The sequence below is a fragment of the Chrysemys picta genome, chromosome 2 (assembly GCF_011386835.1).
Source record: "Chrysemys picta bellii isolate R12L10 chromosome 2, ASM1138683v2, whole genome shotgun sequence".
In the NCBI taxonomy this organism is placed as follows: Eukaryota; Metazoa; Chordata; order Testudines; family Emydidae; genus Chrysemys; species Chrysemys picta.
The window spans coordinates 257,702,426-257,717,200 of NC_088792.1; the positions used below are offsets into that span (position 1 = coordinate 257,702,426).

Sequence of the window (14,775 nt, forward strand, 5' to 3'; positions counted from 1 at the left end):
CAAAAAAAATTTAAGCTTGATAATTTTAAACCAAATATTATAGAACTAAAAGTGCATCTGATTGTGTTGGAGCTGGCTCTGCAAGAAAATTTTTTTTTTATATCATCCAGTAAAAAGGCACTCTGTTTACATCAGGTATGTCTGACTGCACTGTGGTCTAGAGCAAATTGTTCATCCTAATTCTTTCAATGGTCCCCTCAATATGTAACCATCACAGGTTGCTTTTATCTTACTCTCACCATCACCATGTGCAGAGGATACAGAAGCTTCTGGTTTTTTGACCCGTAAATTTGTACACTGGGTGATGCTATTGAAAGAGCAATGTAATTAAATTGGTGTGTTTATTTTTTAAAAGAACCATCTAGTTCTGGAGTGCCTTCCAATTAAGTAAGGAGGATATGTTCCAGCTCTGTGTCCACTTCGTGGGAATACAGCAATACCTACTGCTAGCTTTTTAGATGCATTTTATCCAGAGGAAAACGATCCTATACAGACAACTGTTTCCATCTTTTTGCCAAATATAGGTTAACATTTCCATATAAAAACAAAAACCCCTCTTCTTACAGTTTGTCTAAGCCAGGTATACACTGCAGACTTTTGCAGGCATAGTTGTATTGGTCAGCGGTGTGATTTGTGACTGACAGAGTTGTGCCAGCAAAAGCCTCTAGTGTAGACACAGCTATTCTGGCAAAACCTGTGTTTTTGTTGGTATAAACTATTTCTCTTGGGGCTGGTGGGCAGGGAAGCTGAAATTAGCTATATTGGCAGAATTGCCCTTTTGCCAGCATGAAGTGCAGTCATGCTATGAGCACTTAGCTGGTAAAGCAAAGCTTTCTGCAAGTAGCCTGGCCTAACTGAACATTCTGACATTTTATAAACATTAGTTTGAAAAATATAAATTGAACACCTTGCCAGTTGGCTTACATTGTGCTCCTTCCATCTGTTTGTATCCACCTGTTCTCTGAAGTCTTCTGCTTAAACTCTTGAGGGCGGGGACCATCTCTTAGTTGTATTCATACAGTGCTTATTAGCACAATGGGGCTAAGGCCTTTAGATGCTGCCACAATACAAGTAATGAATAACCAGCTTTACTGGCCCAGAATTCAATAACATCCTTTCTTAGTTTCAAATTCAAACTTAGTGCCTTTTTTCGTCTCCACTACTAGGCCTCTAAAAAAGCATCTCCATGTGTCAGTATATAATGCCTATATCTGTAACTTTCACTCTATGCATCCGAAGAAGTGAGGTTTTTACCCATGAAAGCTTATGCCCAAATAAATCTGTTAGTCTTTAAGGTGCCACCAGACTCCTTGTTGTTTTTGTAGATACAGACTAACATGGCTACCCCCGATACTTGACAGTATTTGCAATCTCTCTCTCCCTCTTTTTAAAGGAGGAGGGACAGTCTCACCCAGATTGTTTTTTTTTCTAAATTATCGCTCAAAGTTATCTTATTTGGGCCCTGTCTTTTTTTGGTTTTGCTTCTCCGTGCTTACACAGTATCAAATCCCCTTTAATTGGATAACTGTTGTGATTTTGGCCTTTTGAGGTTTGGGTGTGAGAAGGTGGTTTCATGCACTCTCCAGAAAAAGGAAATGCTGAAAGGAGAAGGATTAAAGGTTGAAATCTAAGATGTGGAGACACTAACAAAAAATCAAGTGAGGAAGAGGAGATATAAATGTGGGAATGTAAAAGGCTCAAGGAAGGGGAGAGAGAATAGAGTTTCAGCAAGAGAATTGGATTGATAGCTGGAAGAAAAAATGCCAGTACAATCTCAATTTCCTCCTCCTACCCTAATCTTGGAATCTCTCACCCTCCAAGGTGCAATGAGCTAAAATTTTAAATTTAAATCCCTGCTGTCAGAGATTCTGGCCCCTTAGCCCTATTTGATTCTTCTAAAATACATACACAAGTGTACTTACTTGAACAAGCAATTGGCTGCTGATACTACTTTGTCATCAAAACCCTTACAGCCTTTCCCCTAACCACTTGTCTCAAACAAGAGCATATGGCACCTATGCTTGGAGAGAAATCTTCAACACTCAGGACACTTTGGAAAATACATTTCATATTGGGGTGTTTGTATTCACTGTCCTCTTAGTAATAGTAATAAAAATAAAATAACAAAACAACACTAAGTAGGGTTAACCAGTTAAGATAACATGATGTATCCTGTGCAATCAGTTCTCTGTGGTTGAGGCATCCTTGTAGTATTGTGTTTGTTACTACAAATTGATTTGTATTTATACTGGACTCCTTTCAATCCACAGTAATATGTTTCTTTACATTGTATATGCTATCGTGAACAAATAACTACAGTACCTCTAGGTCTCTTAAGGCAAAGGTACTGTACTAGACAGTCAGTAAGTCTTGTGTTTGCAATATTTTATAAAATTTAGACCTCTGGCTTGCAGAGAGATAATATGTAGAAGGGTCAAGCTGTTATAATATTTGCACGAGGTATTTCTTAACACAAACGTTTAAATATGGAGACAAACATTTTTCAACTTGGGTGGTTTAAGCTAAGTACCTGAATAAACTGCCTGATTTTTTTTTCAGAAGTTCTGAGTACCATTCAGTTCTATAGAAGTCACTGGGAATTATGGCTACTCAATGCTTCTGAAAATCAGGCCATGTATTCAGGGCCGGCTCCAGGCACCAGCATAGGAAGCAGGTGCTTGGGGCGGCCAATTCAAAGGGGCGGCACTTCGTCTGGTATCGGGGCAGCACATCCGGGTCTTCGGCAGGAATTCGGCAGCGGATCCCTCTTTTCCTCTTTGAGCTGCCGCTGAAGAGGAAGAGAGGGAGGACCCGCCACCGAAGTGTCGCAGAAGAAGCGGCGCGATTGAGCTGCCGCCGAAATGCTGCTGCCTTTTTTGCCGCTTGGGGCAGCAGAAAAGCTGGAGCCAGCCCTGCATATATTAAGTACCTAACCTCTGGTACACAAGAGGGAAAATGTTGGTGATGGTTTCTGCCTTTTTACTTATAGTACGTTCTTTGTTTCTAGATTGTATGTTAAATGTTTCTTGGAATAGCTTGATATAGGGAACTAAAGGAGAGGTGATCCGTCGGCATGTGAGCTACAAATGGAATGGAAGGTGGTCTTTAATGCAAGTATAGTATAGAAAGTATAGTTGACTTTTGGACCATGACGAAACCTTCACAGGAATGATGAATTATAGTGTAAAGGGTAGATGAAGTTACATGCAGTAGGAGAAGGAGCAGTGCTATATGCATGACAAGGGAGAAAGCAGTGAATCAAAAGAAAAAAATGAAAGTACTGAATGAAGTATGATAAATGCACAATCTCTGAGAATCTCTGAGGAAAAAGCTAAGAGATAATAGAACATCTTGGCATTCTTTAACTTAGCAGCTACTTGCCTATCAATTAGAATTTAAAATCGATTGATAGTAATCTTTTCTAGCCCTACATCCCCAGGATTTTTGTGAAGGAATAGTGATTAGTATTATTTAGACTTCAGTTTTTCAGCTTTAAAACCTCTCCTTAGGACAAGGTTGACTTAAACTATAGTTTTTTTAAATAGTTCGTCTTTTAGAACAGTAAAGCATAAGTTACTAAGTGCTTACCTGTAGTTGTGACATACCATAAGGGGCTTGAACCATTATCACATTGTGCAGTAAGTTTTCTTGTGCACATTTATTTGTTATTTTAGCAGCATAATTTTATGGACTGTCATATCAGATTTACTTTATAGTCATACATTAGGACATTGAGATGTGCCAGATCTTTGGTGCCATTTGTGTATGAAATTCTATCTTCATTGTGTGTACTCATCGTAAGTCAAAAACATCCTACATGAACATCAAGTCCTTGCAGATGCAAATGTCTAACATTTTAATTTTTTCTTTTGTTGTCATTGCAAATCCTTCCCCCCATTACACTTCTCCATTTTTCTTTCTTACCCTTTTTTTTTTTTCCCCCAACTGTCAGTGGAATTATTTTCTTCCTGTCTCCATATTCAGGTAGTGTCAGTGGCTGAGTATCACCGCAGGATCGATGCTCTAAATAGTGAAGAACTGCGCACGCTCTGCAGACGCCTCAAGGTGCCCTCTTCGTAGTTAAACCCCTCTCCAGAGACTAAAACATCATTCTCTGTAGTGGCCTTGATCAGGGCAAGTCCCATATTCGGTGGGTTTGTCTTGGCTACAACACTACAAGAACCCTGCAGAAAATTCCTTTCTCTTGGATATGTGTTTATACACTGAGAGAGTGTGCTGTAGCTCTGTGACAAAACGATCATTTCAGAGTTTAAAATCAGAGGAATTTTCTGTCATCTTTGAAACTTTGTTCTCATTACTACATGGTTTCCAGAGTGATGAGGACTTGTGTTTTAATTTCTGTTCTGATGTGGTGGCTTGAGTTGGGTAGAAGCTTCCTAAAAAGAATGCAAAAGAGACTCTGTTTACAAAAAGTAAACTTTACAAAATTAAATAAGGACTTACTCAGCTGTATGTATATTTGAAGTCTTAAATTCTTATATAAAAAGATCCTACAAGTATTTCAGATTTTTTTTTTTTTTTTACATATTAAGCCTCACAACTTCCATATGAGGTAGGTAAGTGTTTTGCCCTTTAGTGGATTTGGAATTAGAACTCTCAATCCCTAAAACAGTAGTTCAGAACTAATTCTGTAGACTTATTGGATATTAATCTTGAATTGACTCTTGCATTCTCTTTAGGTATTTCTCTATGTACTTTGGCATATGCACGCTTTTGAATTGATGTGTACATTATGCCAAGTTTACTGATGAAAGCATATCTAAACTTTTTTGAAAACACGAAATAATCTTAATTCAATATGTGTTTCTAAGTATCTAGCTAATGAAATGGTTGGAAGTTTGGATTTTCATTTTGTTTCTGAGTAGCTTTTGCAAAAGGCTATACAGAGGGAAATGCTTTCATGGGTTTGCTGCCTCTGCTTAATTTAGTAGTCAAAGTGCTGTCTTATTGATCTGTTACGCTGTCAAAATATTAGTTGACAGTGATAATGTTATAGTACTTTCTGTAATGTGTGTTTAGGAGCTTTAGATTTTGACAAGAAAGTTAACTTGCTTACAAATGCCTTATGAGTGGTAAAAATTGTATAAAATCAACAACACAGACAGCATATGTTTTTTGCATGTGGTAGTGTAATAAAAATTAAAGAACCAAATAGAGTATAAACATTTTATGGTACTCTTGAACAGCAGTTATGTTTTGTAGAATCTGTACACAAACATGCCCTTTGACAGTGTGAAATTCGGGACTGAAGAGACCAAATGGCATATGCTGTATAAGTAGTACTTAATAATATTTGTAATTGGAAGAGGATATTGAATATATATATACTTGGCTGATTCTTTGTGAAATTATATGCTAACAAATGCTTTTAGTCTGAGATAAATGCTAAGTTATGGAAAGCTTGAGCCTTGCTTGTGCCCTCCTCAAAATGACTAAATAAAGCAAATTTTCTCAATTTAAGGATTAATGTTAATACTGTAATCAAGTTACTATCATACAAATATTCCTTACCTTCATATTTTATAAGATTTTTTTAAGCATATAAAAAGTATCCCTTGATAGACAGTAAATTTGATTTTTCTTAGCTGTTTAATGGAATTTTATTCGTTGAAAGTGTTTCACACAGAATCTGAAAAATTGGAAAGTCGTCTTTTTGTGTCAAAACTGTTCACCATCTAAAAACTTAACATTTGGCAATAGCTGCCACAAATTGGTATCTGAAACACTGCAGTTTTTTCCCAGTATTTAGAATAGGAGATGTATGTGGCAAACCATATTCTGGCAAATGTTGACTTTTAGTGTTTTCTGATGGATGCATAGGGGCTAATCAAAAATCCAATGAGGTCTGTAAAGTTCTTTCCCATGACTTCAGGGAGCTTTGTCTCAGGCTCTTAGGATAATGATAATGCCTAGTGGTTGTTTAGCACTTTTCATCAGTAGAGCTCAAAACACTTTACAAAAGAGGTCAGTATCATTATTGAGATACTGGGAGTAGAGCTGGGAATAGAACCCACGTCTCCTGAGTCCCAGTCAAATTCTTTAAGTAACTAATACCCACTTAGAATATTTGAAAGCAGGCTTTGTAAATGTGTAGTAGGAACTTGAAAAGTTTCACATCATAACTGCTTTAAAATTTATTTTCTTTGGGTATTGATTAAAATCTCTAGCTTTTGAGAGATGAGCATAAAGCACTTGAAATAAACTGTTTCTGCATTTAAAATGTATAAAACTCAAACACCTTTTTTTATTACTATTAGAAACAAAGTACATTTTGTGCAGTGGTTGAGATCATGTACTTTAGAATTGACTACAATTAAAAGCCAAAAGTCCATATTCAACCCTGAACACAAAGGCGTGTGAAAAAACCGGCATAACCTTCTCCTGAATATTAGAGTACTTGTGCAAGCAATAATTTCAGTGTAATATTTAGTATTGATAGGTTTACCACAAGAAGCAGGGATCTCCATGTCAAATGCCTAATATAACAAACTTAATACAAAATTCCAATAATTAAGTACAATCCTAAATGCAGTGAAGATGATGTGGTGTATACTGAGCGATACTTCCTCTGTAAGAGAATTGTGAATGCTTAACATACCTTCTAGAGTGCTTATTTATTTCCTCCTGCCTTGCAGATAACAAGGGAAGACATAAATTCAAAGCAGGCCACAAATATCAAAACAGACCTGGAGCCTGAAGCGTTTCGGCCAAATCTTAGCGATCCTAGTGAATTGTTGCAGTCAGACCAAATTGAAAAGGTATGGTTGTCAAATAAAACTGTTGATAGAACAATATTATCTCTGTTCTGTAAGTATCCTGAACATCGTGTATCAGGTTAAGTATATCAAATAAATAACAGGGACCTTGTTCTGAAGAGCTTATAAAAAAAAATGTAAAAAGCAACAGAGAGTCCTGTGGCACCTTTAACACTAACAAATGTATTGGAGCATAAGCTTTCGTGGGTGAATGCCCACTTCGTCGGATGCATGCATTCGTGGGCATTCACCCACGAAAGCTTATGCTCCAATACATCTGTTAGTCAAGTAGTCATTCACCCACGAAAGCTTATGCTCCAATACATCTGTTAGTCTTAAAGGTGCCACAGGACTCTGTTGCTTTTTACAGATCCAGACCAGCACTGTTAACCTTCTGTTAAAAAAAAATGTAGTTACTAAATGCCTAAGAGAATCTTTATTGTTTTGTTAACAGCTCACAAAGCATCTTCCTCCCCGAACCATTGGGTATCCATGGACTCTTGTCTACAGCACTGCAAAGCATGGCATGAGCTTGAAGACATTGTATCGAACTATGTTGGGGCTAGACACTCCTGTACTAATGGTTATCAAGGATAGTGATGGGCAGGTATGGAAATAATGGCCAAAAAAAATCAAAACTGCTGTTTAAAACCGATAAATGAACAGCTGAAATATCAATGTGTTTTAGTAATAAAACTGCCTGTGTTAAGCGTATCCCTCTTCATGGTTATGTATTGGTGTTACAATTGTGTCATTGTGCAGGCGGTTTTTGATAATGGCATTTTTCTGGGAAATGTTTTGATGAAGCAAATCCAGTGTCCAGCCACAACTGTTGCAAATCCTCTAACATTTTATTACTGAATAACATTTTAGTTTCTCTTAAATAAAAAATGAGAACCAGACAGCTCAGAGCCTCAACGAATTGATAAGGCACAGAATCGATGTCCCACCCAAAAATGGGAAAGATGAATAGTCATTGCTATCTGAGTAGATAGCCAACTTTCTTGACATAGGTTACCTATCTCTGTACAGTTCCCTTAGTGACAGATATGGACATCTTAGCAACCGTCATCTTGAGGTTACAATGTTGATTAGGCCATCTGTCCATTTGATGTAAAGAGACATTTATAATAATTTCAGTGCTGAATAATCAATTCTTCGAGTGACAGTCTGTGTGGATTCCACTTCTGGTGCACATGCAACCAGTGCATACAGATTAAATTCTTTTGGCCAGTGGTGGGTGTTGGGGCCACCCCGACCCGTGATACTCTTGCAACTCCATCCCTCCACCCGAGGACATAAGTGGCGGAACGGGTCCAACTGTTCCTCAGTTCCTTTTTGCCTGCTGTGGCAACAAAACAGAATCCCAGCAGTGTCTGCTTACTTAGCTCACTGCGCAATTAGCTGTTAGGCTAGCTTATTGCTCATTAGGTTGAGGATTCATAGATTCTAGGACTGGAAGGGACCTTGAGAGGTCATCGAGCCCAGTCTCCTGCCCTCATGGCAGGACCAAATACTGTCTAGACCATCCCTGATAGACATTTTTCTAACCTACTCTTAAATATCTCTAGAGATGGAGATTCCACAACCTCCCTAGGCAATGTATTCCAGTGTTTAACCACCCTGACAATTAGGAACTTTTTCCTAATGTCCAACCTAAACCTCCCTTGCTGCAGTTTAAGACCATTGCTTCTTGTTCTATCCTTAGAGGCCAAGGTGAACAAGTTTTCTCACTTCTCCTTATGACACCCTTTTAGATACCTGAAAACTGCTATCATGTCCCCTCTGTCTTCTCTTTTCCAAACTAAACAAACCCAATTCTTTCAGCCTTCCTTCATAGGTCAGGTTCTCAAGACCTTTAATCATTCTTGTTGCTCTTTTCTGGACCCTCTCCAATTTCTCCACATCTTTCTTGAAATGCGGTGCCCAGAACTGGACACAATACTCCAGTTGAGGCCTAACCAGCGCAGAGTAGAGCAGAAGAATGACTTCTCGTGTCTTGTTCACAACACACCTGGTAATGCATCCTAGAATCATGTTTGCTTTTTTTGCAACAGCATCACACTGTTGACTCGTATTTAGCTTGTGGTCCACTATAACCCCTTGGTCCCTTTCTGCCGTACTCCTTCCTAGACAGTCTCTTCCCATTCTGTATGTGTGAAACTGATTTTTCCTTCCTAAATGGACCACTTTGCATTGTTTTTGTTAAACTTCATCCTGTTTACCTCAGACCATTTCTCCAATTTGTCCAGATCGTTTTGAATTATGACCCTGTCCTCCAAAGCAGTTGCAATCCCTCCCAGTTTGGTATCATCCGCAAACTTAATAAGTGTACTTTCTATGCCAATATCTAAGTGGTTGATGAAGATATTGAACAGAGCCGGTCCCAAAACAGACCCCTGCGGAACCTCACTTGTTATACCTTTCCAGCAGGATTGGGAACCATTAATAACAACTCTCTGAGTACGGTTATCCAGCCAGTTACGCACCCACCTTATAGTAGCCCCATCTAAATTGTATTTGCCTAGTTTATCGATAAGAATATCATGCGAGACCGTATCAAATGCCTTACTAGGAGGAGTTAGTTTATAGTTTGCCTGTTGGCAAAAGATATATATTAGCCACAAAAGTGAGAGAGAGAGAAAAAGAAAGAAAGAAATATCATATCTACTTCATCTATTTATCTAGGTTAGGTTATGTATTAACCCTGGAATTGGCTGACACTAAATCTTGGGATTTAAAACTTGTCCCTCTTGCTGCCATGCCTCTCGGTGATGGGACACTCTAGGAACCTTTTCTGCCTACTTTGAGATGGTTACTATGGTTCTTCAAGGTGTGTTGTCAGCACGGATTCCATGACCCCACATCTACAGAGTGCTCTAGCCTCTGGATTTTGTATTGATGAAGTAACTGAGGGATGGTTGGGAGTGTGAAAACATCAAGGGCACAGGCACGGCCCCGATTTACACTGCTGGCCAAAAGAATCTGATCTCACACACCAGAAGTGGAATTCATGTGGGCAACGTATTTCAAAGAAACAGTTACTGTGGGGTAAGTAACTGTTCTTTTTGTAGTATATGCTGTACTACTTCTAGAAGCTATGGTGTGCTTTCAGAACATCATAGGTTTGGTTGATGGAGAGATGCATTTATAAGCTTAAACGCTGCAGTTTGCACTAGCCTGAAATTCTTTCCCTTACTGGTATGGGGGTGCTAGCTTTTCTTTGTCCACAAATTATATTGAGATGATCTGAAACAGAAACATAAAATCATACCGTTGGTTGATACAGCAGAACCTCAGAGTTCTGGAGTTGACGAACACCTCAGGAATGGAGCTTGTTTGTAACTCTGAAATGTTCATAACTCTGAACAAAACATTATGGCTGTTCTTTTAAAAGTTTACAACTGAACATTCACTTAATACAGCTTTGAAACTTTACTATGCAGAAGAAAAATGCTGCTTTCCCTTCTTTTTAATAGTTTACATTTAACACAGAACTGTATTTGTTTTTTGTTTTGTTTTGGTCTCTACTGATGCCTGATTGTGTACTTCCAGTTCCAAATGAAATGTATGGTTGACTGGTCAGTTCATGACTCTGAGGTTCTACTGTAGTGTGTTGACAAAAATGCCCAACATGGTAGTGTAAAGGCCAAGCAAATACAGCCTTAGAAGAGTTTGCACAAAGCAGCATTTTCCATGCTGGAGGATTAACTAGAAGCAAGGAATGTGCAATGAGATGCACATCTTATACTGTACAAAATATCTTACGTGTTGCTTTGGAACTGGATGTAGTGCCAGCTTTGAGGGTATTTGTATTTTTCTTAACTACCAGAGTTGTGTTTTTTAAGGAATAGCCAAAGCACTAGAGAAGTTGTGCTTCAAAGACTGAGTCTGGCTGTAAATTAAGAAATAATTTTAAGTGTACCATGGCTTCCTGCTAATATGTGTGGTAGGTGAAAATATATCTAAGATTAACGTTTGAACATGGGTCTGGTTACTTCTGTGAAAATAACTTTTATTTTTATAAATTGTACTAGTTTCTGATTAGCAGGGTGGAAGTTCTGATTCATATCTCCCAGACTCCATTTACGTGTTTACCTTAATATGGGTATTTTATTAAAGTTCATTTGAGGAATACTGCAGGTAGCTTTCCTAAACTGTGAAATGTTCCAAGACAAAGAAAATAACTTTAGTCCAAGTCTCACATGGTCACAAAATGCATGTCTGATTTCCTTCTCCTGCAGAGGGCTTACTTTAATTCTTGTCACTGTCAAAATGTTTACAGGAGAACTACAATGTGGTCTAGAAATATGTCTTTAAAATAGCGCTTTGCATTTTGTATAATACAGATATATAAAACAAAACAAATATACTAAAAAAAAAAAAAGAGATGGGATGTTCCAAAACCTCCTCGGATACAACATAAGAAAAGGGAGAACATATGATTGTAATGTACTATACAAAGGATACTTATTAAAGGCTAAATTGTAGCATTTAGCCACTAGCCTGCTTTAGGGGCAGTGGAGAGCAATACTACACCGCAGGGAATTTCTGAAGGGCCCAGTGTGCTGGGCAACAATGCAGATTGCACCTGGTATAGCCTGATCTTCTTGCTTGAGGTTGGCCTGTTTTGCAAGGTAATTATAGAGCCATAGTTCACCACCTCCCTGTTCCTCCCTTCCCCATGGAGAGATGTGTGCACCAGGAGAATAATACCTGCACTCCTCTGAACGCAGACTGCAACTTCAGTGGCTTTTGTGTGAAGCACTAGAGGTTTTATTGCTTGCATGCTCCCCCTATGTGCCTTCCCTTCTCCCCCATTAGTTGTAAGGTCCAGTTACAACCTGATCCTGAAAGGGAAAGTTATTTGAATTGTAAAGATTCCATTTTGTCATGTTTGAAAACATAACACCTTGAATGTAAAAGTAGAGAAAAGAATGGTTTATATGAAGATGTATGACATCCTTCAATACTGAAAGCTTATTTTAATAACTGAAGTTCACAGTATCTGTATAAGATTCCAGGGATGTCACTGTTGCTCTGAAACCTAAAATGGCTGAGTCAGTGTGAAGCAATAGGAGCAGCTAGTTGAGAGGTTTTTTCTTCAGAATATCACCAGGTTGCATCATCATTAGATTTTGCAATCAATTACCATTCAATTTAAGTTCTCAGCCATTTTGACTTTACAAATTACATTCATGCAGTGGACAGCTGCAGTAAGGATCTATCTATTCCATGCCAAGAGTCCTAAGAATATTAGAAGTAAACACCCAATCACTGCCCTTACCCTACAGCTAATTTGCGTGCATCAATTTCATTGGTTGTATGAGGGAACTGCACAGATCGTGGATTACTTGGCCCTACTGCCACAGCCTGCATCCAACTGTCACCAGTGCAAATCAAAACAAATCTCTTAGCACAACACCCGACACAAATCAACATAACCAGTGTACACAACAATCCCAGACAGGTCCTCACCTCTTATTCACTACCCACCCAAATCAACACACATTTTCCAAGATTGTCACTCTGTCTGTGTCTCACTCAGAAGCCTAGAATGTCTGAGTGATGAAAACTGCTACAAGTATGGGTGAGGGTTTTTGGTTTAGAATATCACGCTTCAGTTGTCACTGGGCCCTGTGAGAACCAGGTGGAATGTTGGAGTCCAAATGTTCTGTGGCAGTTGGAATGTAACAGCTGTGTGAGGTAACAGAGGTGGGTGTATCTCCAGCCAGGGGGCAGTTCTGTGCACAAACTTTGGGGAACGTACAAACAGCCACATTGCTTACTACAGTACAGTATTTTGGGGCTCTAATTTCCATGTATGATCTTCCTATGCGCTTTACTGCCACTCTACATGACTTCCTGTTTAATACACATCAGTAATCATCCCACGTCATTGGTGCAGATAATGGGTGCCATGACTACAGCACCACTAATGCCATAGTAGCCTGCCCTGAGTTGATACAGCTTTCTGTTGTTGTACCATGTTTACTGCTTGGTGTTTTGTGAGCATGTTTCCTGCTACAGTGTTTGGTGAAATAGTGCACGGGCATACTGGTGCGAAGGGCTGCCACAGATACTGAAATAATCGGATTCCAAACCATACAGAATTGGGCACAGAGCTACCCCGTGTCTGGAGGCACAGCAAAATATAATTAACTTGGTCCATGAATAATAGTTGAGAAATCAAAAAAAAATGAAGCAAAGTACCTGACCTGGACAACAAGGCTTATTGTTGTACCAGCTTTGTATGTTCTGACTGGGGTCCATGCTATTTAACATATACACCTCTACCTGGATATAACGCTGTCCTCGGGAGCCAAAAAATCTTACCGCGTTATAGGTGAAACTGCGTTACATCAAACTTGCTTTGATCCACCAGAGTGTGCAGCCCCGCCCCCCCGGAGCACTGCTTTACTGCGTTCTATCCAAATCCATGTTATATCTGGTCACATTATATTGGGGTAGAGGTGTAGTATTGAAAAAAGATGGACAGGAGCACTATGTAGAGTATGTTTCATGAATGTTTATGTTCTGCCAACTTCACTTCATTCTTCTTGTGAGAAATTACCCAGGTCTGTTTGTTAAGCCATTTGTAATCCCTATTTAGGGATTTGAAGGTAAATTTCCTGTCTATTAGTGATAGAAATGACAGTGTTTCTTCTTAGTCCTGATGAACTTCGTAGTCTCAGCAATTTTGCTGCCTTCCAAAATTTTCCACTTTTTTATTGTGTTTTAAAGAATTGTCAAATTGAGCAGCTCACTAAAGATCAGGTAAAAATAGATAGAGCACCTTATTGAACACTTCATGAATTCCTCTTTTGGCAGAAAATGTGCAAAATCCTCTTTGAGGTAGAGTTTGAGGTTAAATTATTTTTTTGTTCATTTGTCTCAACATAGTAGAAAAATTCTGTATTAAAATAAAACCCTGTCAATAGAAGCTTAGAATCAGATGAGCCAAATCATCAGTATACGGGGCCGTTTTCTCTCATCTGCTCAAACACTTCCGATATTGGGGTCAGACTGAATAGTAATAGACAGTCAATGGGACCTGAGTGCAGGCCACCCCTTTTCCTCCAGTGTCTCTGAAGGGAAAATGAATGAGAATACGCCATTGACTAAAGTTGTGGGAGAGGATATTCTATAAAGAAGCAGTTAAGTTAATGAGCCTTTAGCCAAAAACAACCAATAAAGTATACTTTGGACAAAAACAAGCCAGTAAAGTGTATATATAAAAGAGAGCCCTATTCCAGTCATAACTAAAAGTTTTTTAGGCATATAAGGTGCTACCCCTGAAATAGCTTGCTAACTTTCTGTGAATGACACATTAGAGATTGCTGGCATCATCTGAGCTGATTCTGTTTGTATGAATCTATTTGAATTTGGGAATTAGCAGAATAGCTTTTTCCAACTAATGCGTTAAGTGGTGGTGTTTTTTTAAAGACTTTAGAATCAACTTGATTAGCGAGTTTGATTATGGGCCAATACAACTGAGATGGTATCTGCCAGGTTTCTTCAGCAAGACTGCCAGTAATTTTGTGAAAAAATCTAACTCTTTGAATTGACTTGCACAAAATTAGTTTGTGTCCCCTTTAAGGAATAGAGGGAGGAAAAAATCAAAATTCCTAGAATCAGACTGAAAAAATTGGGTTATACTCTGTGAACCAATTGAGTGTCTTCACTTTTTATGAATTTGGATGATCAGTTATCAAATCTCAATTGTCTTTCTCCCATTACTTTTCTGACAAGTAACTCCTCCTGCTCTAAGACTACAGTAGAACCTCAAAGATATGAACACCTGAGTTAGACTTGTTGGACAACTGGACACCATGTGGAACCGGAAAGAATCGGGCAGCAGTGAAGACAAAAAAACAAACAGCAAATACTGTACTGCCTCTGGGCTTTAGCCCTGGGTCTCAGGGCATCAGTCACAGGTAGTTGGGGCTGCAGCCGCAAGTTAGGGGGAGGGTCAGAACTCTGGGGGTAGGAGGTCTCA

General features: G+C 38.8%; 1 protein-coding gene across 14 annotated transcripts in view; it reads left to right on the plus strand.

The window, feature by feature from the left end:
- OXR1 (oxidation resistance 1) overlaps positions 1-14,775 on the plus strand; it is a 512,712-nt gene that overhangs the window by 487,101 nt on the left and 10,836 nt on the right. For 9 of the 14 annotated variants that reach the window (XR_010598951.1, XM_065586015.1, XM_065586021.1 and 6 more), the window contains 3 exons: positions 3,985-4,065; positions 6,657-6,779; positions 7,231-7,383. Coding sequence is in view for 12 of the 14 variants with exons in the window: in XM_065586015.1 (XP_065442087.1) it covers positions 3,985-4,065; positions 6,657-6,779; positions 7,231-7,383 (357 nt within the window). In the remaining 2 variants the exon portion in view is untranslated. The remainder of the gene's footprint in view (positions 1-3,984; positions 4,066-6,656; positions 6,780-7,230; positions 7,384-14,775) is intronic. The other 5 variants (XR_010598952.1, XM_065586020.1, XM_042843991.2 and 2 more) reach the window with 1 other exon arrangement.